Here is a 27,948-nt window from a genome sequence, read left to right on the forward strand (position 1 = left end):
ATCATCCCCTGTACTCAGCTCTGGTGAGCCCTCACCTTGAGTGCTGTGCTCAGTTCTGGGTCCCTCACTACAAGAAGGACCATGAAAGCCTGAAATGCGTCCAGAGAGGAGCAGAGAAGCTGTGAGGGGTGTAGAGCACAAGTCTTATGGGGGGTGGCTGAGGCAGCTGGGATTATTTAGCCTGGAGAAGAGGAGGCTCAGGGCAGACCTTATCCCTCTGCACAATGAGCTGAAGAGAGGTTATGTCGAGGTGGGGGTCGTCCTCTTCTCCCATGTAAGTAGCGATAGGACTGGGCGAACGGCCTCAAGTTGCATGGGGGGAGATTGAGGCTGGATGTTAAGAAACACTTCTCCAAGGAGTGGTCCAATGCTGGAGCGGGCTGCCCAGGTTGGTGACAGAGTTACGGTCCCTGCAGGTAATCAAGAAATGTTAGATGTTGTCCTGAGGGACATAAGGGGCTTAGTGGGAAATGGTGGTGGTAGGTGGACAGTTGGACTGGATGATCTTGGAGATCTTTTCCAACCTTGCTAACTTTGTGTTCCTATGAAAGGCATCTGCTGGGCGAGTGCTTTGGTGGGTGAGCATCAGGCTGCTGGACAGCAGGCAGCTGTTGTCTGTGCAGACAGCCACATCCACTGGGAGTGGAGTCTTTAACCTTAACCTTGTCTTTCGTGTCTCATGTGCAGTAAGGCATGTTGTTATAAAGCACCATCGTAGGGGCAACCTTGATTTCTGCAGCCACCAGAGCTCTCTGCCGTGCTTCTCCCTTGATGTGATGTGAGACCGTATTGGAGGCCATGCAGAAGCCTGGGTTGGTGAAGTCAGTTGCTCTTCCTTTTCCCACCCAGTGCTGGAAATAGCAGGGAACGGGATATGGGGGGACATCCCAGCAGTGGGTTCCTCTCAGCAGATCCGAATGGCCGTTCTGGTGCATGTATTTTGAGTGAATCTGACGCCAGTTAGAGAAATGAGGGGCCTGTGGACAAAAAGAATGTGCTGCATTTTGCAGTGTAAGATGTTCTCTGAGCTGCTGCTAACAGTGCCCAGCATGCTTCCTTTTTGATGGGGAGAGATTTAGCAAGGATTTTTTAGATGAAAATAGTTAATCCCGTATTTCCTTTTCATTGACCTTTATTTCATCTAGTTCTTGAAAAGTTACCTTTGGACTCCACAATACTATGTATTACTGAAGAGCATACACGTGCACCCTGCGCTTTTCATCTGTGCAAAGAATCTTGTAAATGTTTTTGCATGTGTTTCTTCTTGGCACTGAGATGAAGCTGTGTGGAACATTGGCTTGGATGCGTTTTCAATCAGGTGCAGGGATGTGTAACGCTTGTCTCAGATGTCGGGGTGACAAGAAGAGCAGAGAGGTAAATTTTAAAGGGTTGCATGCTATTTTTTTTTTTTTTTTTAAATTTTAATTATTAATTTTTTTACAGTCATGACAGTCATTTGCTTTTCCTGAATGATCCTAAGTTCTTTTCTCAGGCGACATCTGCACTCTGCTCAGTCCAAGGAGAATCCCTGCCCGCAGATGCAATGACACAGTGTGGCTCCCAACCTCATTTTACATTGCTTACTCTTACGGTAGCTGCCATCCATGTCCACCCTGCATATTCTTAGAGCTCTTCTGGAGTCCATGGGGAAGAGTTATGGTTGAACTAAAGGGAATTTTTTTATAATGCTCTAGCTCCAGATGATTATCCCTAGTATCATTGTATTAAAATAAATAAATAAATAAATAAAAAAGCATTTTGAAGTAGTGCAATATATATTCTGTGCCTCAGAATGTGGCACGTGTGGCATGAGAGAGTTGTGAGGCCACGAGGACTGCCCAGACAGCATGAGAACTGTAAGAGCAGAGAGCTATAGGTGATGCAGCGCTATTGGTGCCACCTGCAGGAAGCGGTAGCTGGAACAAAATATGGCCAGAAGAGTGATCAGATTGCGTTTGGTAAGGAACTATTTCATTAGTTGTAGAACTTTGACAAAATGTATATTCAGGATGATGATCAGCATGCCAGGTGCTGGGACCATGCCGAAAGAGAAATGGTCTGAAAACGTCGGTGCCATTTGCAATATATCCCCTTCCACAAAGCCCTCAGATCCATGCTGCAACTGCATCCAAAGCAACCCAGAGCCCTGTGCTTGTTGTACCCGGAGCTATCGGTGCCAGGAGTTGCTGCTGTGTTTGCAAGGACGTTGTGTCAGCAGTGTGCCGTCAGTGGGGTTGTTTGATGGCAATGAAACCGCTGAATGGTGTACCTCAAGACTCAGAAAGAAGATGGTAGTGGTGACTGTGTGTCTGGGTATAGATAGCTTGATACAGATCTATAGGACTGCAGTGTGGATTGTACATAGGCCCTGCGCTGCGAGGTACGCTGTTGGGAAGCAATGTCCATCTGCCCGAGGGCAGGAAGGCCCTGCAGAGGGACGGCCTGAGGCCAGCCGTACGAGGCTGCACAGGAGCAAGCGCTGGGTCCTGCGCTGTGGTCATGACAACCGCATGGCAGCTTGTGCAGGATTGGGCTGAGGTAGAATTCCAACGGCCCGCAGATTCTAGAATGTTGGGTGCGGTGTTGGAATCTTCTGGTCCTGTGACATGGTCTTGCCTCCCCACCCTGTCGTCATGGCGGAGCAGCCTGGTGGCCCTTAGTGATGTCACAAGAGGCTGGAATGAGGGGAGGAGCAGTGCGTGCTGCGTCCCTTCATTGGAGCGCTTGAGCTCTGCGTGAGTAGCTCGCTTGTTGCCCTTGTGCAGCGACTGAGTGCCTTCGTTTTCAACCCTTGTGTCTTGTGCAGCATCTTGTAGGTAAGCTGAGACAGCGTGGGATGGACGGGTGGGCAGTGAGCTGTTGAAAACTGCTGGCTGGTGGAGCTCCTAGCAGCTCGTACTGCTTACTCTTGTCCATCAGACGTAACTTTCAGCCAGTACCTGCATTCCCAAGCGATCCGCAAAGATGGCATTTGTCCCGTGGCTTTTCCCTTGTCATCTTTGCTCCATTGTGCAAGCTCACAGACCTGTTCCTTCTCTCTCCTCTATCCGCTCCCTTGGTGCAGCTTTCGCTCGTGGAAGCACAGAGCAAAGTGACAAGAAACAGCTGCGAGTTCAAGGAATTGTCTACCTTGTTCTGATCTCCTGCCAGGTACGTGCCACGCTTTGTCCCCCCACGTGGTTGACCAGCACTGTGTCGCACCATGTTTGGTAACGCAGCCTCACCCAGCGTTGATGGGACACTGGTCCCGTGTGGGTTTTTTCCCTTCCCCTGCAGCTCCGCCCTCAGGAGGATGCTGTGTGTGGTGCTGTGACCAGCTGGTCTGAAGGAAAGCAATCCCTTAGGCAAAGAGTCCTAGGCCCAGTTTGTGCTGAGCTGCACAGCGTGACCCAAGGTCACAAGCACGCACGCTTGGCCTGTGAGAGTGTGCGCGGCAGCTGTAGGGAGCAGAGCAGAGATGCAAGCAGAGGAAATCCTTGATGTGCGGGGCTGCAGCAGGTGCCGGTGGTGAGGCTGCTGGGAGCCGGGGCCGGGGAGCAGATGCACCTGCAGCAATGATTCCTCTCACTGCCCTGCTGCTGCGCTGTCAGAGCGCCCTGGGCGAATGCATCTGCTGCTTTGTGCCAGTCCCCATCTGCTAGCAGAGGGACAGCCGCTTGGTCAAATGCTGCCTAATGGGCTGTCCCATTTGAACGGAGTGAACAGAGTGGTTGCTTCTAGAGCACCTGCCTGTGCCAGAGGATAGCCAAGGGTAGTTCTGAAGAAGTCTCTCAATAGTGTGGTGTGTGAAGAGAGAAAATATGAGTGTGTTTCTTTTCATTCCAGCTTGTCGTGCCTGCTGTGATGGGCATCGCGTGCAGCGAGATCAGCTGTGAGCCTGGCATGACACGGATGGAGGTAGAGTGTGGAGCTCTGATTGGTCTTTGTTCCCTGATTTGAGCCAGCAGAGTGAGCTGCAGATGTGCTCTCCTGCTTTTCAAGAGAGCGAATCCTTGCGGCTCTATCGGTGTCACTGAAAAGCTGCCTTCAAGGCTTTCTTTCCTTGCTGCGGGCATGTTCTTAGCCTTGCCGTTCCTTCTTGTGTGCCCATGATAAGGACGGAGTGCACTTCCTGCAGCTTTCTCTGCTGACATGCTCCTCAGCCTGAAATCCTCCTCGTTTGCCCTCAGCTCCTCACCGTGGCCTGTGCTCTGTGTTTCAGGCTGAGAACAACGGGAAGCCCCTGCTGGTCCGTGAGGAGTCATCTCTTAATATCCCAGCTATTGCTGCTGCCCACGTTATTAAGAGATACGTTGCCCAGGCACCGGGTGAACTCTCCTTGGAGGTAAGCAGTTAAGGGCGTTCCTTGTTGTCCTGTACAGAAGAGTATAACGTGTGAAGCTATCAGGAATATTCTCAGACACCTTCCGAATGTTTGGTGAGGTGAAGCTCAGAAGGTGCGGCTCCAGATTAGACTTGCACTGGGTTGGATGCAGGGAGGAGTTCAGCCATCTCTGAACTATGGCTCTATTTGGCATTGGAATCTTGTGATCCAAGAGCTACTGCCCGGTGTGGTAGCCTGGTCTCTGAGCAATGGCAGAGCAGTGTATGGAGTGTGCAGATCTGTTCAGGATCTGTTTGGCTGACTTATGCCTGCGGTTTAATTGGAGCTCTCCCTTTGGCAAAGAGCCTGCTGCTTCTGAGAACCATTTCATACTGAACAGCTGAATTCTGTATGTTGTGTATTGGAGTGACTCTTCTACTTGCACGTTCAGTTGTACGACTGCAAATGCCTGAAGAGCTGCACTGGTGCAATGGCTCTCAAGCTTGACGATATTGGGCAGTGCAGAAGAATGCAGTCATTTGAGCTGCGCTTTCCTCCCAGCCGTGCTGAAGCTGGGATTGACGTTGCAATCTCTTGCAGGTGGGAGACCTCGTGTGCGTCATCGAGATGCCGCCTCAGGAGCTGAGCCCCCGCTGGAGAGGCAAGCACGGCTTTCAGGTAGGCCCAAGCTTCAGACGTGAGAGCGCAACTTCGGTCGAGGCAGGAATCTCAGCTTAGAGCTGCCCTGCCTGCACAGCATGGCTCCACATGGAAAATGGTTTCCTTGTGCTGGTGTCAGAGGACTTTCCCTTTTGCTGTGGGCTTAGGCCAGAGCTGAAAGTTGGTCTTTGTAGGAAACTGCCTCCTCAGTTAACTTAGAAAGAAGAGCCCTCACAGCGTGCATCAGGTCACGGCCACTGAACCGCACCTTTGGAAATGCAGCAGCTAGGACACGTGTTTCAGTGTCTCTGAGCACTTGTGCTTGCACCCATGCAGAAGGTGAAGTCAGCGTCTTTTAGGAAGTCGCTGCCTGTCAGCTGAGATGAGGCAGGGTAACAGAGCCTCTGTGTGCTTGCTGCTGCTGCTGGCTGCAGAACGCTGGGTAGCTCAGAGCTGGGGATGGCAGCTGCATCTCAGTCAGCAAGCAGAAAGTTCATAGGCTGTGCCAACTCAGATCTATCTGCATCAATCTATCATAATATATAGCTTCTGTATGAAGTCTTTCCCTTCGGGCACGCTTGAGATTTAGGGGTGCATAGCATACTTGTCCTTTCCCCGCTCCATACACAGTTTTATGGATATTTGCCTGCCAATTTGGAATAATTATTAATTTTAAGCAGGCCATTTTTTGGTTGGATTGTCTTACGGAGCATCCGGCAGGCACGTGATGAGGAAAATGTGATGTTTGAACAGTTCAGGCCTGAGAAACGCTGCCTTCAGTATTGCACGTCTCTTCTTCCTCTTGTTACAGGTTGGATTTTTCCCTGGTGAGTGTGTGGAGCTCATTAACGGAAAAATCCCGGAGTCTCTCATCAATTCAGTGCCAAAGCCAGGTACGATGAGACATTTGATGGTGCAGGGAAGCAAAATGGAGTCTTTTTTGGGTGTGTTCCATGTTTAATACCTCCCTTATCCTTCCCCCCTTATCCTCTGTGCTGATAATCCTTCCTGCATAGCACGGGGCGTATGGCTGGTGTTTTGTAGGCAGTGAGAATGAGGGAAGGCCAAGGCAGTTCTCCGGCAAGTCCGTACGAGGCTGAGAACAGCCAGCGTCCCTGGTGGACAGATAGAGGTCTGGTTGTGCTAGTGACACGCTTGATCAGAACGTGGCTTTTCAAGAGGGTCCTTAATGCCCAGGTTGAGCAAGCTAAGCAAGAGGAGTGCATTCAACTCCATCAGAACGTGCAGAGATTTGGCCCAGTCCTGCTGTGTTTTATGACTGGAGTTGGGGAAATCCTAGAATCCTTGTAGAATGGCTTGGCGTGGAAGGGAGCTCGAGGATCATCAAGCTCCAAGCCCCCTTGCCTCAAGCTGGGCTGCCAACCAAGCTCCACGTTTAAAGTGGGACTGGACCAGGCTGCCCAGGGCCCCATCCAGTCTGGCCTTGGACTCATCCAGGGTTGGGGAAAATCCATTTTGGTACGCACTTGCTCATCATGTTCTTCCCGTTTTGAGGTGCTCTGTAGAATGTGTTGTGCTCGGCCTCGTCCAACGGAGCCAAACCTGAGATGAACTGGTTTCTTCCTTTTGTTGTGCAGTGCCAAAGAAGCGCGGCAAGCTCCTCACCTTCCTTCGTTCCGTGGTGAAGGCCCGCCCAAAGCAACGGAAAGAGCGGGAGGTGGAGAAGGAGAGGGTGTTCGGCCGTGACCTGGGAGAGCATCTTCTTCACTCTGGTCGTGATGGTAAGGGACAGCCCATTCCTGAGAGCTTCCCTGTTTGAGAACCTAACGATGAAAGGGAGATGGTATGTAGCAAGGGGCAGGTTGATACCAGTGGAGAAACGGGGAATGGGAGTTGATGGCTGAAAGATGAAGTGAGGCTAATGCTCCCAAGAGACAAGCACGTTTGTATTTGCTTCAGCCAAGCCCGGCTGGGCTTAGTGGATGGGATGTGACGGGAGCGCAGCCTGAGGCAGGACTTGACTAAGGAGCTCCAGTAACCGCCGGCACGTGTTCTTTAGTCCCCCAGGTCCTCCAGAGCTGCGCCGAGTTCATCGAGCAGCATGGCGTGGTGCAGGGGATATACCGCCTGTCCGGCGTGGCGTCCAACGTCCAGAGACTGCGGTAAGAGTGCTGCGACTGACAGACACAGCTGCCAGCAGGGGCACGTGCCCTGTTGCGGGCGTTCAGAGGCCTGCGGGCAATGCCTTAGCACAGAGAAAAGGTCTCCTTTGGGAACATCCCATCCAGCACGGCTGACGTGGTGCTGGTGGCCGAGTGTTTGTGTTCTCCTGTACATCAGGAAGCCCTTCCAACTCTTGATTGCATTGGGTGTGGCTTTTGACTTGCTTTCCTCTTTCTCAACCGCTTTCGTGTCCTTCTCTGCAGCCAGGAATTTGAGTGTGAGCAGGTTCCTGAGCTAACCGTCCGCGACGTTCACAGCGCGAGCTCCCTCTGCAAAATGTACTTCAGGGAGCTCCCGACCCCCCTGCTGACCGACCAGCTGTACGACAAGTTCTCGGTAAGCACGAGGCAACGCCTTTCCTTTCCCTCTTCGCTGGGCCTCTTGGGAGATGGCTGCAGCAGTGCCCCAGCTCTGAGGCCCTTCTTCTGTTAGCCCCATGGGGTTTACTCGCATGTCTTTGCCACATCCTGCATCGTGCTGATGCCGCTTCTGGTGGCCCCAGGAGGTGGTTATTTCCATATTCACAGTGCTTGCGAGAATTCCTGTGTTGTTTGTTTGTTTGTTTGTTTTTTGCTATTCCCCAGCTATTTCTGGAACAGGAAGGGGATTAATAGCCAAGCGTACTTGGAGATGAATGCCCCCTGCGAGGAGCTGAGCTGCCCAACCAGGCTGTAAACCGGCCCGGTGCTTGGACTCCTTGGCCTTGGTGGCACCAGCTGCGTGCCGCTATGTTTGCCAGATGCCTCTGGGGAGGCCTAAAATCTTTCTCAGTGCTGACCAGCAGCGCGCTGTGCCCATGGTTCCCGACCCTGCGGCAGGTATCTCGCCTGATTTGTGTCTCAATCCCTTTCTGCCCTTTTCCAGGATGCTGTTGGTGCCACTACAGAGGAGGAGCGGCTGGTCAGAATGCGGGACGTCATCCAGCAGCTGCCCGCTCCTCACTACAGGTCAGTGCTGCCCTCAGCCTGCTGAGCTCAGCCCTGCTGCACTTCAGAGGGCAATGGTGCGATTCCAGGCTTTGTCTCACGTGAGCAACACGATGCCTGGGTATGTTGAAGCGGTTGAAGGCTGCACCGGTTTAATTTACAGGGTTAATTTATTGGGTCAGTTCCTGGGCACGGGGGTAGGCTTGGTGCAGCTGATGGCTGTGGCTGTGCTGTGCTGGTGCTGGGTGCTGCAGCGTGGCACTTGGTCAAGTTGGATCTACTTCATCTTCAGCATCAGTAGCAGTAATAACAACTAGTGTGAATTGAGGTTTGCTTTGTGAGTGGCAGCACGGCATGCTGGCTGGTGCTGAACATTTGCCTCTCTTGTTTCCCAGGACCCTGGTGTTCCTGATGAGACACTTGGCCTGCCTGTCTGCGAACAGCTCTGTCACCAACATGCACGCTAAGAACTTAGCCATTGTGTGGGCTCCAAACCTCCTAAGGTAAACTTCTTTTTCCATTTCAACAGAACGCTTACATCTGTTCTCCAGTAGAATAAAGCAGTCCTCCCTTCTTCTGCACCACATGTGCTCTTCTCCTGTAAAATGTGCAGTGAGTGGCTGACAGCAGAGCAGGAGCCTGGACTGTTCTCCAACCCCGCGTGGGCACAATTTCTAGCTGAGCATTGCTGCTCTCTTGTTTAGATGGGACTGGTGTGTCCTTGATCAGCCAGGAGAACTTTTTCAGTGGCATCACTGATTGCCTACTGCGGAAGTCTCTGGAGCCCAGTTTGACAGCTTTGGGCTGCAGTAATTCAGACCCGGGGAAGCGATCTTGGCTGAATGACTTCTAAAACCTGCCTTTTCTACAGATCACAGCAGAGCGAGTCTGCCTGCGCCAGCGGGAGAGCTGCCTGCACGGAACTGCAGACGCAGTCGGCCGTGGTGGAATTCATCATCGACCACACAGACGTCCTCTTCTGCTCCACATCTGGACCTGACATCGCAGATGGAGCAGGTGAGTGTCTTCCTCCATTAGCTTCATCTTGTTCAGACACCTGGATCAAATGCAGGCCTTTTCCAAGTCCTTTGAAATACACTTTTCCTGTCGAGGGAACAGCAGACTTCTGGGCTTAGATTGGAATCTGGCGTCCAGTTGCTGGATGCTGAGAATGTGCAAGCCCAAACGTGACAAGGAGAAATCTGGTGAAGCTTGGTGAAAGTGTGGCAGCGAAGCTTTCTCAGTTCCCTGCCCCCATTTTCTAGGGATTGTGTTTGCCTGTTTCGATACAGGGAGCTGCTCCTAATTATGACTGCATCCTTTGCCATAGACACACCTCTGAGCACATGGTTGTTTTGAGCTGCTCTTCTTGCAGCGGCTCGGTTAAGCAAGTCTGAGGAAAACACAGCAGCTCCCGGACCTGCGATGGCTGTGCTGCCGCTTTCTGATCCTGGCTCTCACCTGTGGTTTTCCCTTCCAGGGCACAGTTCTCTCTCAGGGCCCCAGTCTGTGCAGGCGTCTTCTCCTGCCACAGAGCTGCTCAGCCTGGAGGAGGCGCAGGCACGGAGGCGAGGCCACAGCAGCTCTCCTGTTGCTGTGATAGTGAGCAGGGACATAGAGGTGGAAGAAGGCCCCAAAGCTGTACGGGGCAAATTCCACACCATCATCGACTTTCCATCTGAAAGGTAAAGAGGACTTCCTTTTCCAGTACCTTCTCATCATTGTTTGGGTGGGTTTTTGTGGTTTCTTTTTGTGTTGTTTTCCCCCCCCATTATTTCTAGAGCCAAAGCTTGCTGAAACTCAGTTAAACTGATGGTGCCTGAAGTGTTGCAGTGAATCTCCACTCCCTTTGCACTGTGAGACAGAACTCACATTCAGTTGCCCGCCGGGCTGAGTTTAGCCACACAAGGCTGGCATTCCCTCCTTGCTGGGCAGGCAGTCACGAGCTGCATGAAGCCACGCTGACGTCTGTCCTGGCCTGTGCTGGCTGTACCTGGAAACGTTGGGGTTTTCTGGACTTCAGGGCCACGTGCCTGAATCCAATTCCGATTCTCCTCGAAGCAGAGCTGTTGGTCAGACCTGCTGGCACGAGAAACTAGACATGGCAGTGAGATGGGGCCGATGAGCTGTCAGAGTCAGAGATGCTTTTGGAGTTCCACGCACAACTCACACCATTCCCTGTTTCCTCTCTCCAGACCAAGTGCACCCAGCAGGATGAAGGAATCACCATCTGGCTGTTGCTGTTCCTGCTTCAGCCTGGGGAAACCATCCTCTGTGGCCAAAGACCAACGGCAGCACCATCCCAGGGAGCCCTCAGAGACAGACGTTGTAGTGCTGGCAGGTAAGGGTGCAAATCCAGCTTTCAACACCCTGCTTCTCAGCAACGTAGAATTCTTGCTGGCAGTGGGCTTGTATCTCCTTCTAGCTATCCAGCCCATACCTAGCACCTTCAGATCTCCCCTGATCAAGAACCACGTTTGTAATTCAGCTTGTGAGAGTTGGACACCAACCCCTGTTCATTCTTTTATAGGTGATTCGAGCTCTTGTCAACCCAGATGTGCCAGAACAAGTAGCAATGCTGGGCTGTGTGCTTCCACCAATGGAGAGCTCTTGGGAAGCACAAATGGCTGCGGTTCAGCTGACAGCCTGCCGCATAACAACAGTGATGGACACGAGGAGCTCATCCAAGTTGAAGCCCTCATTTCTCCCGGCTGTGCTGAAGATGCTGACCTGAGCCTGCCAGACACCACAGGCATCAGCCTGGACTGTGACCCGGTGCCTCTGCAGTGCAGCCCAGCCCAAGCAGAGCCCGAGTGCTCCGACAGCAGCACCGCCTTTGAGGAGAAGGTCAGCATCAGCGAGGAGCAGCAGAGCCTTTTGGAGGGGGGCTTAGAATCAGGCCTCCAGTCCCAGGCACCGGACGTCAACACTGACAGCGCTGAGCCACTCTGTCCATGAGCTTTCCACCCAAGAGAGGACGATTTCCATCTTTACCTGGACCTCTCACGCCCTCCTGTCTTTTCCTTTACTAATAAAAGCACACTTATACTCACTCAACACCTTGAGTGCCTGTGGAGTCTTCATTCAAGGAGACTGGGATGAATGCAACACACAGTAAGGCACCTCAGCTTGCAACGTGATGGCTGTGGAGTGCGTGCAGCAGAGCTTCTCGTTTGTTCCTGCTTTGTCTGCAGCGAGAGCTCTGCCTACGATTTGGTATGGCAGCTGACAATCTCTAGCATTCTGGATATGGCTAATGATAATCCCAAGAATCAAGAATCACACAAGGTTGGAAACGACCTCTAAGATCATCCAGTCCAACCGTCTCCTCATCACCATTGCCACCACTAGCACTAAACCATATCACGCAAGCTTCCTGGCTGTGGCTTTGTGATGCTTTCCAGGGCTTTTGGATGCGTTTTGACACCTTGGCTGCTCCCTAGCACCTTGCTCCTGCAGCTGCGTTGGCTCCTGGCTCCCACTTACAAGCTGGCCATGCAGATCATCTCCACATCTGCCAGCACCGCGCTGAGGCACGAGGAGCTCACCCTGACCAGCAGCCGCCCCGCCCCCCGGTCTGTCATTGGTCCGCGGCAGCGCCGCTCCACCCCCGGGCTCTCGTCGGTCCGCGGCAGCGCCGCCGGCTGCCATTGGCTGAGGCGCCGTGCGCGGGAGCGAACGTTGGGGGCCGGCTGTTGGAGGCGCGGCTCTCCTCGCAGAGCGCCGCTGCAGCCGCCTGTGCCGCCCCGTAGGAGACCGCGGCGGCAGCCGGAGCTGTCCGGGCGGCACCGAGAGAGAAGCCGCGGCAGCTCGGGAGCGAGTGCTGAGGACAGCTGTGCCGGAGGTGAGCGGGAGAGCGGTGCCGGGGCGGGGAGAGGGGCTGTGGGGGCTCTAGGAAGCTGCGGGGAGGCGATGGGGGGGGCGATGGGGGGGGGGGGGGGGGGGGGGGGGGGGGGGGGGGGGGAGGGAGGGATATAGCGAGATGTGAGGCTGTAGGCGCCTGTGAGGGGATGTAGGGGTTATGGGGAGCTGTTGGGGGTGAGAGTCAGATACGGGGCTCTAAGGGTGGTGTATAGGGAGATAGGGGGCTGTGGTGGGCCATAGGGTCATAGGGGACTATTGGGGGCTGTTGGGAGCTGTAGGGAGGAAGGAATATGAAGCTGTAGTGCATTGTGGGGGGACTGTAGGCGTGGGTATGTGGATTTGTATAAAAAATGAAGCCTCTGTTCTGGGCTGCATTGCAAAAGGGGTGACCAGCAGGGAGAGGGAGGTGATTGTCCCCATCGACTCAGCTCCTTTGAGGCCTCATGTGCAGCGCTGCATCCAGGCCTGGGGCCCGCAGCTATTTGCACTGAATGAGCTGATGTTGCTGTTGCTGTGGGGTGTGATCAGCAGGATGGGAAAGCGCAGTGTTGGTGTTCACATGAGGTTATAGCAGGGCTATGTCAGACTGTCGTGGATGTTCTTCAAGTAGTTTTAGGCTACGGGAACATGGAAAAGAATCCTGACAGCTGGCTCTGTCTTCTGTCGAGCTCTTCAAAATACTGCTTGAGATAACAGCAGATGAGATGAAATGCGGAGCAGCATGGGACTTGTGTCTGCCTTCAATAATTCTTTTCCTAGGCAGTTTGTGTTAAATTTTGTTCCATGGACTGTGACAGAAATCTGGGTTGCTCCGTGAGGTGTTAAAACTAGCTGACCTGTTGACTACTGACATAAGGCTTACTTGATTTGAGCTATGGAACTTTCAGCTTGTTTTGTCATGGCTGTTTCTAGGTATCAGATAGCAAATAAAACGTAGATCACAGTGGCTGGATTTTTTTTACTCAGGTGCTTCTGACACCATGCAAAACTCTCTTGTGGAGAAAGTTCCAGAAGCTTTCAGTGTTTAATTCTGGCTGTACAATAGCAATTAGTTCGATTTAGAACACATGAAAAGAAAGCTGATAGGGATCTGGTTACAGGTGGTTGAAATGACAAGAGGGAGATGGTGCAGGTGTAGGAACTAGGAGGTTGCCTTCCAAGTGCCTTCCTGGTTCTCCGTGCTGCTTGATGTTTATTTTCCCATTGGTGCTGTGTTCAAGTGCAAGCACTGTAGGGTGTAGAGAACACTGTAGAATGCCTGGTACTGCCCCGACCAGTCATAGATACTGGAAGGAAAAGTTGTGATGAACTACCGATGGAAAACATGGACAGTTTTGAGGCTTCTTCTTGGCAGAAGTTGGTGAGACAGTCCTCTGATAATCAGACAACAGGTAAACTGGTTTACAAATGAGTCTTACTTTAAAGAGGGCCTTATGTAGTCTGGTTGTTTACAGTAATGCAGGACTAGTTGGGTAAATAACTGATTGGAAAACCTATAAGGGAATGAAGTTGTTTTTTTTAGGTTAGGTTCTTACTATTGAATGCAGTACAAGTGCTTGCATGACTGGGAGCCCAACTGTCTGCCGCCGTTGTTGTCATGCTGCCTCTTTGATGTGCTGCCTCTTCAAACTGCTGGGGCTGGCAGCAGCGAGCAGAACTAATGCAGCAATTAGAATGGGTGATGCAGAGAAGACTGTGGCAGAAATGATGAAGCCAGAGGCCCAGCTAGCAGAGGTTTATGCATTTGCTGCCGATCTTTATCCCAAGGAGCTGGCCGCCTTGCAGCAACAAAGCCATGATGTCAGTAATGCCTTCTGATGTCTGTGAATTGATATGGATCACCAAATCTGCCTTGTCTGTTTCACTAAACGTGCCTGTCTTGAGTGTTGGTAGAACTGCCTTGATGCTTAGTCTGTTCTGACGGGATGCTTCATCTTGAAGTCTTGAGCTACTCGGCACTGTGAGATTCTGTTTGAATCTCTTGGTGCTCTAGCAGTAGTTTTGCAGAGCAAGTGTAATTGATCTGTATTCCCCTTTGTATGCAGGGTAACCTCAGCCATGCAGAATTATCTGTTGCTGTAGAGATGCTCTCTTCTGTGGCTGTGATGATCAGGGCTTTGGGTTCAGGGGATGTGAGTGCAGTATGGAGACAACTGAGCAATGCTGTCCCAGGGCTGACAAACACTGAGGATGAGAACTGTCAGAGGTGAGTGTTTTGAAGGTTCCTGTCCGTCTTTGATATTGCTTACATTCCCAAGAGGTTCGGTTTTCTTTTCTTCCCCTTACACTTCAGGTTCTTTCCCTGCTTACTCCAATATTAATTTATTCTCTCTCGGTTCTTGCACCTTGTCTTTGCCTTCCCCGTTTCTTACTAATCTGCTCTGAGTGCCGTCTCTCAGACCTTTATCAAGGTTTCACAACAAAGCTATGTTGTGGCCCTTCGAGGTTCTCAATTGCACCAGGCCAGCTCCTGCCCTGTGTTTTTTGTCTGAAAGTGTCATGTGGTGTTTCAGTGCTTTTCTTGATTGCTTTGCACTGGAGCTGACCACCTTGCTCACGGTCTTTTGTCTTTTTCCTATTCCTTCTTTCTTTCGTGTATGTCAGTTTTAACCCTTGTGTTACTTCTTCCATTTTGTGTTTAGTTCTCATTGCTGTCTTGTGTGTTCCCTGGCCAGTTTTTCATGACGTGATACTTGCTGGTTTTGATTTTTGTTCTTAGACAGATGTGTGGATGATGTGATGAAGCTGAAGGCTCAGATGCGTGCAGAAGAAAATGAGTTTATCATGTGGAATGATATCCAGTCCCGTGTGGATGGTGTGCACTTAGCTGTGCATGAAGAACATGAAAGTAAGTTTTGCTTGATTAGTGCTAGACTGATCCTAGATCATAAGGTGTGCTAAAAGTAGGTGCATGCCAATGAACAATCTTGTTGCTGGATTCATATAGCCTGAGATAGTTGCCTTTTGCCACTGCTTCTTGTGGAGCTGAGTTGCCCTGAAAAGGCTATCACCTAGAGAGGCTTAAACGTGATGTCAGAGCCTGGAATCTTGACTGCCTTGCTTCCTGGCTCTCCAAATAGACACGGGCTTCCTGTGTGGCTTCAGTTCCTCTGATCACGTGAGCCAAACAAGTGCACGCCATGTGCATGCGTGCACCAAAGCACTAGTTTTGCAGCCTTGTATTTGTGAGGCATCACAGCAGAAGCCTGGAAGTTCATGTAGTCCAGCTCCTCGTTTCTTGTAACACTCCTGTAACCCCTGAAACCATAGAGACAACAGAGAACCCAAACCATCAACCATAAAAGGCAGAGAATTTTATAATGACATCAGTTGACGTCTTATGGCATAGTTTTGGTAGGAACCTTTTGAATTCTTTCACCTGTTAGTGTTTCATAGAATCATAGAATGGCCTGGGTTGAACAGGACCGTAGTGATCGTCTAGTTTCAGCCCCCCTGCTGTGTGCAGGTTGCCAGCCACCGGACCAAGCTGCCCAGAGCCACATCCAGCGTGGCCTCGAGTGCCTCCAGGGATGGGGCATCCACAGCCTCCTTGGGCAACCTGTTCCAGTGCAACTATGTTCAGTTTCTTGTGTGCCCCTGTGCATGGATACTTCTTATCTAGTGTCTGAGGAAGTCCTGAAGCCATAGCCACATGTACCCTTCTACTGTCCTGAAACTTGGTTTCAAAGTCAAGAATGCTTTCTAATGAGGAGCTGTAACATATTGTTGTTTCACGGAGTAGTCTTTTTCTGCCCCTGTTGGCTAATTAATCAAGGATAATGACTGCTTGTCCTCTGTGCCCTTTCCTGAGTCAAAAGTTGCTATGTGTGTTTTCCTTTGTTCTTCATGAGATGGAGTAGTGTCAACCGTAGTGTGTGTGTTTTTGTAAGCAAGGTCTTTCTTTTCCTACTTTCCCCCAGCACTCATGGGGAGAGCAGCATGCCTAAAGGTGTGCATACTGTGTATGTGCACACTGTAGGAGGAAGCAAGCAGTCTGTACCGTAGTCTGCCCAGGTGACGGGGAGTTGTCAGATGAAGGACAGAAAAAAGGAAGGCATTCTCTGGGCTAAGATAATACTGAGAGGGAAATGCAAGTGGTGCTGAGACAAAACATGCTGTTACGGCCTAGACATCACTGTGCAAAGATACTCCGAACACACCTGGGTGCTTTCCTGTGCAACCTACGTTAGTGAGCCTGCTTATAGTGCGGGGTTTGGTCTACATGATCTCCAGAGGTGCCTTCCAACCCCTGTGATTTTGGTGGATCTGTGATTCTCTACACGAACTGCCCAACAGTTCAACTGAAACACATTTCATCTAGTTATTGGTGATGTGGAAACTTCAGATGAAAGATCTGGCGCGCTAGCAGTCATGGAAGCAAGCAATAGTTAATGTTAGATGTTTTAATAGAAGGCCTACCATTAGGTATTTGTGTGTGTTAGGCTGTGAAATCACTAATACAGTAGAGTAGAGAACAGTAAGAACAGAAAAAATCTAGCACTACCGAATGAGGGAAGAGGAAGAATGGCCTGACATTTGGAGTGGATTTTGTTAAGTGTTCTCTGCAGCTCATTGCTACTACTTGGACACGTTTCCAATTTTGAATTTCAAGTTTTCTGTCAAGAAAGAAATAGAGAAAAAGCATAAATTGGACAATACTGAGTTGTTGTTTGCTTTCTTACTGTATGCTTCTGTGTAAAAACAGTGGAGTCCTGCCTGCAATCTCTCTTAGTGTGAGAGATAAATAGAAGTGTATATGGGAAGCCAGTTTGATGGCATACGACTGAGAACAGAAGTAGGTATGTGAATATGTAAAATGTACACAGAGCTGATTTTTGCTAGACATCATTTAGAGGTGATGACAATTGATGTGGAAGAATAAGGACAATTCAGAATGACATGAATACGTTTCACCGCGTTCTTGAAATCCACGGTTAGAAAACAATTCAATGGCCCCGCTTCACAGAAAAAGTGGAATGGTGTGCGTTTAAAAAACAGAGTGCAGGACAGAAAGAATTCTCATGGTAGTCTTGGTCCACTACCAGCTGTAACTTTGAATAACGTGTGAAAGGAAGGCTTTCTGTAGATCTTCATACTGTTCTTGAAGTAGGCCTCTGTGCACTGGTGTAGGTAACAAGTTTTGTGGAATCACGGGGCATCCCAAGTTGGGAGGGACTCACGAGGATCATGGAGTCCAAGTCCTGGCTCGGCTCTGGACCGCCTAAAAATCAGACCGTCTGTCTGAGAGCATTGTCCAAATGCTTCTTGAGCTCTGGCAAGCTCATTGCTGTGACCGCTGCCCTGGGGGAGGCAGTTCCAGTGCGGGACCACTGGAAACAGAAATCCAACTCAGATCTCCCCTGTCACATCTCCAGGCTGTTCCCTTGGCTTCTGTTGTTGTTGGCCAGGGAGCGATCAGTGCCTGCCCCTCTGCTCCCCCTGGTCGGGAAGCTGTAGAGCACCACGAAGTCTCTGCTCAGTCTCTTCTCTGGACTGAGGACTTCAGCTGCTCTTCGTATGTGTTCCCCTCTGGACCCTACGCCATCTTTGTAGCCATCCTTTGGACACTTTCTAATAGTTTTATGTCCTTTTCCTACTGGGGTGACCCAAACTGTACACCGTACTCAGGATGAGGCCACAACAATGCAGAGTAGGGTGGGACAGTCCCCTTCTCTTGACCTGCTAGTAGTGCTGTGCTTGATGCACTCCAGAATACCGTTGGCCCTCCTGGCTACGTGGGAGCACTGTTGACTCGTATTCAACTTACTGTCAACCAGGACCCTCCAATCTCTTTCATCGTGGCTGCTCTCCAGCATCTCCCCCCTTAGTCTGTGTGTATAGCCAGGGTTGCCCTTTCCCAGGTGCAGAATCTGTCACTTGCTCGTACTCAATTTCTTGCAGTTGGTGATTGCTCAGCTCTCTAATTTCTCAGGATCTCTATGCAAGGCCTCTTCACCCTCCACAGACTCAGCAGTTCCTCGCAGTTTAGTGTTGTCAGTCAGCTTGCTCGTAACACCTTCTAGTCCTACATCCAAGTCTTTATGAAAGCATTCAAGAAAGCTGGCCCTAAAATAGAGCCCTGGGGAACCCCCGGAGTGACTGACTGCCAGAGCGATGTGACCTCGTTTACTGTGGCTTTTTGGGCCTGACCCTTCAGCCACTCATTCACCCACTGCATTGTATTGTTGTCTAGTCGTATGTTGGATGTTTTGTCCAGGATTCTGTGAGAAACGGTGCTGAAAAGTTGACTGAAATCCAAAAAGCCCTCAACGGGCTTTTCTAGGTGAAATACAGAGGTGACCTTGTCATTAAAGAAAGCATAGTTAGTTAAATGGTCCTTGACATGGTGCTTTTTTACAGCAGTCGTACGGTCTTCTTAGCAATCCTGGTTCCTGTGGTGTCCCTAGCGTGTATTGTTCCTTAATCTTTGCTCTGTCCAAATGCAGTGCCTGCCATAAAACGTTCCACACTGTGATTCTCCTACTGCGTGCAGAAGAAAAAGCTGCAGTCTTTGGGTGTTTTAACCCAAGTTGTATCCACTCTGAGCTCCTCGCTTTCTTCTGAAAGATCTTTGTTGTAAACTCTCCAACTGTGATTTGAACTGCTGCTTCTTTCAGCAAGCAATAATTGAATATTCAATATACGTTGCATCACACGATCTCTGGGTGTCCATTCCAAGCCAGATGACTTTGTGATTTGCTGTAGGTTTGGCATGTGTGACTCAGGCTTTGTTCACATTTAGCTAACTGCAAGCTATCTATTTATGTCTGTTTTCAGTTAGTTGAGCTGTAGTCCTCGCTGTCCCTGGCAGCACCCACTGTTATCTGTTGTAATACAGCTCCTAGTACATGCATCCAATAAATGCTGGTATTTCAGAAGTGAAGGCAGTGTATTTCTGAATGGCGTTCTGTGCAAAGCTATAGCTTGGTGTGAAGAGCTTGATTCTGAAGGATTCTTGCAAGCTTGTAACTTACTAGCCCTGGCCATTGAGGTTTTGATAATTCCCTTCTAGTGGATTTGAGCTACGTGTTGAAGAACTCATTCATGTGTCCATTCATGTGGTCTCCCCGAGGGATCTTTTTTCTCCTTTTTCCTTTATTTATTACTGTGTCCAAAAGTGTGTGGCTTCTTGAAGGTGGAGAAGTGGTCTTGCTTTCTTTGCTAGTAGAAAATGATTGCTATTAAGATGTTGCTATTCTCAGCGGGTATTTGGTTTAGCACTAACAGCACTTTTCTTCCAAAGCACAGTTTTGTGATGATGGTAAAGGATTGGATAAGGATTGGATCTTGTATTTGTTCTTCTATCCCTTTCTCTGTAGGAGTTTTGGCTGTTGGGCTTATCAGCGAGGCGCTGGATGAAGGAGACACCAGAAAAGCTCTGCAAGCCTTATACAGATTCCTGCAGCAAAACTGGAGGGTGTAACCCCACAGGTAGGTCAGCATTATCAGGGCACACTGCTTCGGGCTAAGAGAGAGAAAGCACAGGTGGGTGTAGTTAAAAGTACCTCTCAAGAAGCCTTTGCATCTGTGTACTGAGGGCATTCCTGACGTTGGGAGAAAAGCTGGGAAACAGATCTGGAAATGAAAGGGTGAACGCTGCATGCTATCAGCTGATGTTACCTGGCCAGTTTGGATCTGTCTGTATGAAGGAAAGAGAGATGCAGGCATAACACGTGAATCTTGGTGAACTACAGAGATGGGCTTCAAGATATGAACTGCTGGAGATGGATTGCTCTAGCTAATTGTACGTCCAGAGTGGCAGACGTACCTTCTTTTTGGAGATATGAGGAGATGTGTTCAGTGTCATTTGTTTTTATAAGAAGGCAGTGTTTATCCTAATAGCTGTGAATTTCCAAATGCAAGTCTCGTTCAGTCTCCATTTTTTAGTGCTATTTGTTAAATGTATCCATAGGTGTAGTTACATCAAGCAAAAATGAGGTTTGAGAAATAGGAAAAAAAACTTGTTAGGTGATGAATTTGTTCAGAAGGAGGGGAAAACAGAAAACAAAATATATGCTTCTAGCAAGATGTGTATGAATGCCTATCACTCGCTAGGTGACGCTGCAGATGCTATGCATTTTGTGCATGGTGGTTGTCTGTTGTGGTAGCCCAGGACTTCTCCTGACTTAGATGGAGTTGCCTCTTTGTGTAACTGGTCTGTATGTACAGGTGAAAATGGAGAGAGGAAGAATGATCTCACCTTACTGGCTTAGGAAGGAAGATGAAACACTGTATGGGTGGTGTTTGGTTGCCCTGCCTCGGGCAGGGGGTTGGAGATTCGTGATCCTTGAGGTCCCTTCCAACCCTGTGATTCTGTGGTGTACATGCTACTGATTTTTTTTTTTTAACAGATGAGTGGGATGCTATTTTATTTCCTTATGCTTACACAGAAGTAGCAGATGTGCTTCCTTTCAGTTGCCTACGCGTGTTTAATTTCTTTTTGTACTATCTTTTCAGTTGTGGAGCTCATTGTTCTAATTCCAGCAGGGATTTTAGCATAGAGACTGAGATGATACTGTGTTCAACATGGGTGTTTTTTAGTATGTTTGTTTGCTTTGTTTTTTTTGACTAAGTGTAAACCTTCACGATGGCAGTGTCCGAAAACTGCGCTGGTGATGAAGATCACTGAGCAGCTTCCTCAGAGGCCCTGAAAGGGTTCTTGTTCCTCAGGAACCCATTTTGTGCTGAAGCATTTCCTCCTACTGAGTGAGAATGAAATAAGGAGTTGTTCTTGGTGTGCACGTAAGCTTCTGCCAGGCTGGATTGGTGACTTCAGTTGACGTGAAATTACCTCACTGAGGCATATGTTCAATGTGGGGCTCCTCCCTGCAACGTGGCAGCAATTTCAGCGATGGTGAGATCGTGGTACAGACCAGCACTGTGGGTAGAACAGTTGCTGTCCTGAGTCAACGTGCTTACTAGCTGGTGACTTGTGTAGCTTGGGACTGAGAGGGATTGCAGTTCAGCACAAGGCAGGGGATCTGGCGTATGATGCGATTTCTCACGTGATGAGCAGTGAGAGAAGTGTTAACCCTGCAGTGTGTGACAGCGCGTGTCCCTGCTGGGGGACTGTGACAGTAAATGCACGGGAAAGATCAGACGGCTTTGACAGTCCTGGGATTGATGACTGTGCTGGTAGAGATGGCAGTGCAAGAGTTTGTTCTTCTAAGTCTGCCACCCTTCCCAACAGGAATTTCTACATTGCTGAAGCAGTCATGGGACTCCTTGGACATTCCGATAAGACTTGTTAAAGGGATGTAGGTTTCAATCCAAAGCAGTGGTAATGTGGAGGGTATGTAAGGAAATGTCAATTGTCAGTCCTGCCACAGAACTCTTCATGCTGGAATATAGTGGCTCTTTGTGCAGGGGGATTATTAATCCGTGTCAGAAGTCAATGTTTCCTGTGTCCTGTTTGCACATCAGGGGTTGTTGGAGGGATGGCCATTGCTTCTTCAGATCTCCTTCCATAGTAACCCCCAGGAAGCAACAGTGGGGGTGGAGGAGCTGTGCTTGGCAGCTGCTGGACTATTGTTCATTATGTGTATTTTGGGGTTTGCTAAACACTTGTCTCTTGGACAGTTTCTGCGTGTAACATTATTTAATGAGTTTCTTCAGCCAAAACATAAGATACGGTGTGATCAGTACTCCACAGCAAATGGTCTGTTAATAGAGAGACTTGAGAGATGCTTTTACTGTTGTACATTTGTATTTACCCCCAGTACATGCAGTGCTTTTTGATTTGCTGGTACAGAAATCTGCAAAGCTTTGTGGACGGGACAAGAGCAGCCTGCTGTTGTGTTAGTTCCCCCTCAGTTTTTGGTTGCTGCTCCTGTATGTGCATTTCCACTTCATGAAGTTTCCCTGAACAACTCCTTGCAGCCTGGTACTGGGAAAGGACTCCTGTTAGTCTCTGTTTGTGTCCACCTCAGCAGAACAAAGCTTTTCAGGAAAAGTGCTAGGAGTGCTGGTAGGCAGACAGCCAGGTGGCTGTGAGTGGGCAGTGTGCTCGTGCTGCCTGGAAGGCTTCAGCAGAGAGGTGATCCTTGCACTTGGCACTGGTGAGGCTGCTCGTGTACTGTGTCCAGTTCTGCCCTGCCCCCCCAGACAGCAGACATGAGTGTACTGGAGATAGGCCAGCGTAGGGCCACTGAGGTGCCTGAGGGACTGGAACAGCTCTCCAGAGAGGAAAGCTGAGGGGGAGGAGACTCTTTAGTCTAGAGATGAGAGGGCTTGGAGGGAATCTCTTCAGTGTATGTGAAAGCTGGAAGTGAGGATGCAGTTAAGGACAAGAGGCATTGAGTACAAACTGGGGTTCGAGAGGTTCCATCTAAACGTCAGGCAGCACTTTGCAGTGGAGGTAACTGAGCAGTAGCGGAGGTCGACCAGAGAGGGACTGGAGTCTTTTCTTTGGAGTTGTTCAGAAGCCATCTGGATCTGGTCTGTCCTGGATAATGTGCTCTCGGTGTCCCTGCTGGAGCAAGGGGTTTGTACCAGCTGAGCTCAGAGGTCCCTTTCCATCTTAAATTGTTCCGTGATTTTCTTTTTTGGGCTCCTTGGAAAGGCACGTCCTATTGGCAGATACAGCTTTAGGACTGAGCAGTGCAGATTGCTTGGCGTTGGGATGCCTTGATGTTTGTTGGAGTGACACCACTGCTGGAACTCTTGGTGGGAGTTCCTTGTCCTGAGATGAGTTTTGGCCTGGTAATGCTGTAGTTGCTTCTGCTAGTAACAAATGTCCATTATGGCCTTGTGTTGAAATTGATTAGAAAGATACTGAAGTGCTTCCTGTATCCCTTGAAACTGCAATTGCTCAGAGGTGGTGGTTTTGTTTTGCACAACCAGTGACGCTCTTTTCCTCATGCTGCGAATGCTTTCCTCATCATATTCTCTTTAGGACACTCAGGATGAAACAGCTGTGCCTTGGCTCAAGCAAGAAATGTACACATGCAAAGGAAATTAAAATACAAGTGTTTGCTTCAGGTAGGTGTAGAAGTTTTTTCTTTCCACAATGAATGTCACAGCCTTTAAACTTCAATTCTTTAAATCTTTTTGGAAGGATATGTCATTTCAGTTGTGCTTGTGACTGTGTTACATCCTAGGCAGAGATACCTATTGAATCTCTGTCCAAGTGTTTGACATTAGCAAGATCACTGTGTCTGTCTGTGGTTGGGTAGTCAACCCAATAGAGGATGTTCATGTGCACAGTTGTGGTGCATCTTAGCTTTCATTTGTGTTGTACTGTTGCCTGAATTCTATGAAGTAATTCTCAAAGTACTTTCTTTTTTTTTTTTTTTTTTTTTGCACTAAGTGCAGATAACAACACAAATCAGTGCAGTTGGCAGGTGGACTGTGCCCAAGAACATTTGGTCAAAAGCAGGATTAAAGTCTGTTTCTTTGAGCCTGAATAATTGTTCAGATACCCTTCTACCTCTGTGTGTGCGAACAGACATTTGCTCAGTGCTGAAAATGACTGTATCTCGTGTTTACTGCTTCGGTGAGATACCTGTGGTTGATTTTGTACTGTGTTTGCAACAGAGTTCTGGAGTAGCCCTGGGTTAGCTCTTTCCTCATCTTGTTCTTGTTGATAACCTGTTCTGTGTTCAGGTTGCTATTCTTGCTAGGAACGGTGCAGTCACTGGAAAGGTGCTTTTTGAGTCAGTTGTCTGCTGTAGCAGGGCTCTGCAAGAAGAAGCTGCCTGGACTACAGCTGTTGTCAGAGTACAGCTGAGTGAATGGAGAAAAGGTTGTAGAGAAGTACTGTTGATAAATCAGCACCATGGTAGGACTAAGAGCACAAAAAAAAGCGCTGTCAGACACTGTGCCATACACAGATGCACACTGTACTGAAAAGATTGTTGTACACCAAGTTGTCTTTTTTTAATCAGTATTTTTATGCATAAATACAGGAAGGTATTTGTGTACACTGGCACAGTGCCTTGCTCTCTGAAGTTTGTTGTGAGCCACTGAGCTCCTGACTGCGCAGGTAACCTGCCCTCTCCTGTTGTTGAAGTTTCCTTAGGCATTCTGGCCGTGAATGAAGCAGTCGGTCACGGAGATACCAGCCCTACCCTGAGTGCCTTGTGCTCACCAGATGTGGGGCTGTACGGAGTCGCTGCAGAGTGTGCAGAGACATACCAGCGAGAGTTGGCAGAAGTCGAAAGGAGAAAAGTGGCCACAGGTGAACCCCAATAGCTACCTGCTAGTGCAGTAAATTCAAGATGATTGCCAGTAGAATGGAAAGCAGAGGGGGAGCAATGTGAGGAGCAGTCTTGCGTTCTGGGTATCTTGTTAGAATCTCATGTTATAGGAAATTGAGGCTGCCTTGTAAACTGAAGTCTTTGTTAACGGAAAGAAAAAAAAGGTAGGAAGGAAATGAAAAAGGTAGCAGTGAAATATTCCCCACTTGTAGAATATATTGTGCTTAGGTAGTTCTTGCGGTGGTTCATTGGAATCTGCGGCGTTCCTTCTATTGCTTGGAGGAAGGGCCCTCTCCATGCATTTCCTTCTTGTAGCATTTGTATGTGAGGAAGATAGATAGGTGTTTGCTTTCAACATAGCAGCATTTCTGCTTTCAGGAGGCAGTGGCAGTGAACGGGTGAAACACTGGGTGAGAGGAGGCTGTCATCATTATCATAACGTGAGGACCAGAGAGGGAGGATGGGATGAGCCGACAGAATTTGTGCAGAATGACACACAGCTGTCACGGGAGGAGATGCAGGTAAAGTACGTGCTCTTTTCCTCTGAAGTTGAAGTTGCCCCTATTTCAGGCCTTATTGCAACTTTGAGATGTAATGTTTCACCTCAGTAGTGATGTTAGCAAGCTTTGTATCTTATTTCCCTGTTCGTTGTCTACTTTGCACGTCAGCACCTCTTTGTCCTATTGTGGAGAATGTGCACACCTTGATCACCAGAACAAGACGGTGGTGTTGCTGCTCACCGAAAAGCAACTTGTAAGTTTCTCTTGAGCAGAATACAGAAGCCGCTGTGTAACATGTCATTTTTGCATCTCCCTTTTCTCTTCCTGGCTCTTCTTCCTACCATAACACTAATCTAGAGCACTGTATCTGGAGTCACGGCAGCATACGAGCGAGAGCAGTTGTGGCTGGCCAAAGAGAACCTGCTGGTGAAGCTTCAGGCACGTTGTCGAGGCTGTCTTGTCTGTCAGGAATTCAACTCCAGAATGAGGTTTTTGAAGAAGCAAGTTCCAGCCATCACTTGCATGCAGGTATGAAATCCCCTAATTCTGTTTGAAGCTTGTACTTGTCAGTTGCTCTCCACACGCACGCTTACTGACTCGTTTTGTTCAAGTCAAGCAGTTGCCATGCACAATTATCTTCATTATCTTCTCCCTGGGAATCACTATGTATAAATTACTTCTCTCCCTCTTCCCATTAGTCCGTGGGTTTGGAGAATTGAAGATGGCCTTGAGAATTGTGCAATGGATGGTGCTTTTGGTTGTTTAGTTTTAGTCATTTGTTCTCTAGCTGTGTTTTGTCCTTGTTGGGGGTGCTGCTAAGTCCCTCACAACGACAGCTGGTGGTGGAAGAAATAGTGAAGGCTGCACTGCATATCTCTTACGGCATGTCTTGTAAGATGAGCATGTCTCTGTTACATTTTATTCAGCCAAAGGGAAGTGGAAACTGAGCAGCAGAAAGAAGCATCGAATAGTAAATTACTGCTCTTCACTTTGAAAAGTCGCCTTTTTTCTTGTGTGTGTTTTCAGTCCCAGTGGCGTGGCTATAAACAGAGGAAGGCATATCAAATCCGTTCGGATTACTGACGAGCACACAAGGACCAAGAAGTGAAGGTAGCAAATGCTATGGTTTTTTTTTGTTTTTTTTTTTTTTTTTTTTTTCTTCAACATTTTTGGTAGCAATATTTGTGGAGAAGACTTTTATCTGACCTGCTTTGGGATTCTTTCCTGTAGATTCAGTCACTGGCCAGGATGTATCAAGGCAGAAGGCGTTACAGAGATCACCTGCAATATTTCAGAGACAACGTAAGAGATTGTGAAATGAATTCAGTATCTGACACTTTTTTTTTTTTACTCTGCCCTTAACAAGTTTAAGTGGCTTTTCCACTTAAGTGGGTTTTTTTTTCATTCTAGATAAATGACGTTATAAAAACTCAAGCTTTTATCCGAGGAAACAAAGCAGGAGAAGACTACAAAACCCTCAGTAAGTGTGGCCAAAAGAATAAAGCTAATATGCTTTGAATCTCTATTTGCAGAAAAATACTGTTAGTGAGATCTGCAACAGGAAGAGAGCTATGAAAATCAGTTGGGGTGAAGTGGTGCAAAGAGTAGATAGGTAGGTAGGTAGGTGTCTGAAGGAAAAATTCCCTCTGACTGAGGGAGTGGAATGTGCTGTCAGCAAGTTTGCTGATGACACAAAACTGGGCAGAGTGGCTGACACAGCAAAAGGCTGTGCTCAGAAAGAAGATGGTAGTGGTGACTGTGTGTCTGGGTATAGATAGCTTGATACAGATCGATAGGACTGCAGTGTGGATTGTACATAGGCCCTGCGCTGCGAGGTACGCTGTTGGGAAGCAACGTCCATCTGCCCGAGGGCAGGAAGGCCCTGCAGAGGGACGGCCTGAGGCCAGCCGTACGAGGCTGCACAGGAGCAAGCGCTGGGTCCTGCGCTGTGGTCATGACAACCGCATGGCAGCTTGTGCAGGATTGGGCTGAGGTAGAATTCCAAGGGCCCACTGATTCTAGAATGTTGGGTGCGGTGTTGGCATCTTCTGGTCCTGTGACATGGTCTTGCCTCCCCACCCTGTCGTCATGGCGGAGCAGCCTGGTGGCCCTTAGTGATGTCACAAGAGGCTGGAATGAGGGGAGGAGCAGTGCGTGCTGCGTCCCTTCATTGGAGCGCTTGAGCTCTGCGTGAGTAGCTCGCTTGTTGCCCTTGTGCAGCGACTGATTGCCTTCGGTTTCAACCCTTGTGTCTTGTGCAGCATCTTGTAGGTAAGCTGAGACAGCGTGGGATGGACGGGTGGGCAGTGAGCTGTTGGAAACTGCTGGCTGGTGGAGCTCCTAGCAGCTCGTACTGCTTACTCTTGTCCATCAGACGTAACTTTCAGCCAGTACCTGCATTCCCAAGCGATCCACAAAGATGGCATTTGTCCCGTGGCTTTTCCCTTGTCATCTTTGCTGCATTGTGCAAGCTCACAGACCTGTTCCTTCTCTCTCCTCTATCCGCTCCCTTGGTGCAGCTTTCGCTCGTGGAAGCACAGAGCAAAGTGACAAGAAACAGCTGCGAGTTCAAGGAATTGTCTACCTTGTTCTGATCTCCTGCCAGGTACGTGCCACGCTTTGTCCCCCCACGTGGTTGACCAGCAGTGTGTCGCACCATGTTTGGTAACACAGCCTCACCCAGCGTTGATGGGACACTGGTCCCGTGTGGGTTTTTTCCCTTCCCCTGCAGCTCCGCCCTCAGGAGGATGCTGTGTGTGGTGCTGTGACCAGCTGGTCTGAAGGAAAGCAATCCCTTAGGCAAAGAGTCCTAGGCCCAGTTTGTGCTGAGCTGCACAGCGTGACCCAAGGTCACAAGCACGCACGCTTGGCCTGTGAGAGTGTGCGCGGCAGCTGTAGGGAGCACAGCAGAGATGCGAGCAGAGGAAATCCTTGATGTGCGGGGCTGCAGCAGGTGCCGGTGGTGAGGCTGCTGGGAGCCGGGGCCGGGGAGCAGATGCACCTGCAGCAATGATTCCTCTCACTGCCCTGCTGCTGCGCTGTCAGAGCGCCCTGGGCGAATGCATCTGCTGCTTTGTGCCAGTCCCCATCTGCTAGCAGAGGGACAGCTGCTTGGTCAAATGCTGCCTAATGGGCTGTCCCATTTGAACGGAGTGAACAGAGTGGTTGCTTCTAGAGCACCCGCCTGTGCCAGAGGATAGCCAAGGGTAGTTCTGAAGAAGTCTCTCAATAGTGTGGTGTGTGAAGAGAGAAAATATGAGCGTGTTTCTTTTCATTCCAGCTTGTCGTGCCTGCTGTGATGGGCATCGCGTGCA

At 49.4% G+C, this 27,948-nt stretch overlaps 1 protein-coding gene and 1 long non-coding RNA gene across 4 annotated transcripts; both read left to right on the forward strand.

Annotated features, from left to right (window-relative positions):
* The first annotated feature begins 3,865 nt into the window (after positions 1 to 3,865).
* LOC128085209 (rho GTPase-activating protein 32-like) lies at positions 3,866 to 11,031 on the forward strand. The gene is made up of 13 exons (XM_052692295.1): positions 3,866 to 3,897; positions 4,202 to 4,324; positions 4,904 to 4,981; positions 5,775 to 5,856; positions 6,562 to 6,705; positions 6,984 to 7,086; positions 7,351 to 7,483; positions 8,012 to 8,094; positions 8,469 to 8,576; positions 8,945 to 9,090; positions 9,554 to 9,758; positions 10,329 to 10,414; positions 10,604 to 11,031. Exons 1-13 carry the CDS (start codon positions 3,883 to 3,885, stop codon positions 11,029 to 11,031), a joined length of 1,734 nt encoding a protein of 577 aa, XP_052548255.1. The 5' UTR covers positions 3,866 to 3,882.
* Positions 11,032 to 22,859: 11,828 nt separating this feature from the next.
* On the forward strand, positions 22,860 to 26,233 carry LOC128087261 (uncharacterized). 3 transcript variants are annotated; one of them, XR_008209723.1, is made up of 7 exons: positions 22,862 to 22,917; positions 23,948 to 24,115; positions 24,513 to 24,655; positions 24,992 to 25,162; positions 25,661 to 25,744; positions 25,865 to 25,936; positions 26,045 to 26,232. It is a non-coding gene; the product is annotated as an uncharacterized LOC128087261 (long non-coding RNA). The 3 variants fall into 3 exon arrangements; XR_008209724.1 differs by lacking the exon at positions 22,862 to 22,917 and adding an exon at positions 23,349 to 23,431 and having other exon boundaries at positions 26,045 to 26,233; XR_008209725.1 differs by lacking the exon at positions 23,948 to 24,115 and having other exon boundaries at positions 22,860 to 22,917; positions 26,045 to 26,233.
* Positions 26,234 to 27,948: the final 1,715 nt, after the last annotated feature.

Source organism: Tympanuchus pallidicinctus, unplaced genomic scaffold, assembly GCF_026119805.1.
Source record: "Tympanuchus pallidicinctus isolate F22 unplaced genomic scaffold, pur_lepc_1.0 scaffold3, whole genome shotgun sequence".
NCBI lineage: Eukaryota > Metazoa > Chordata > Aves > Galliformes > Phasianidae > Tympanuchus > Tympanuchus pallidicinctus.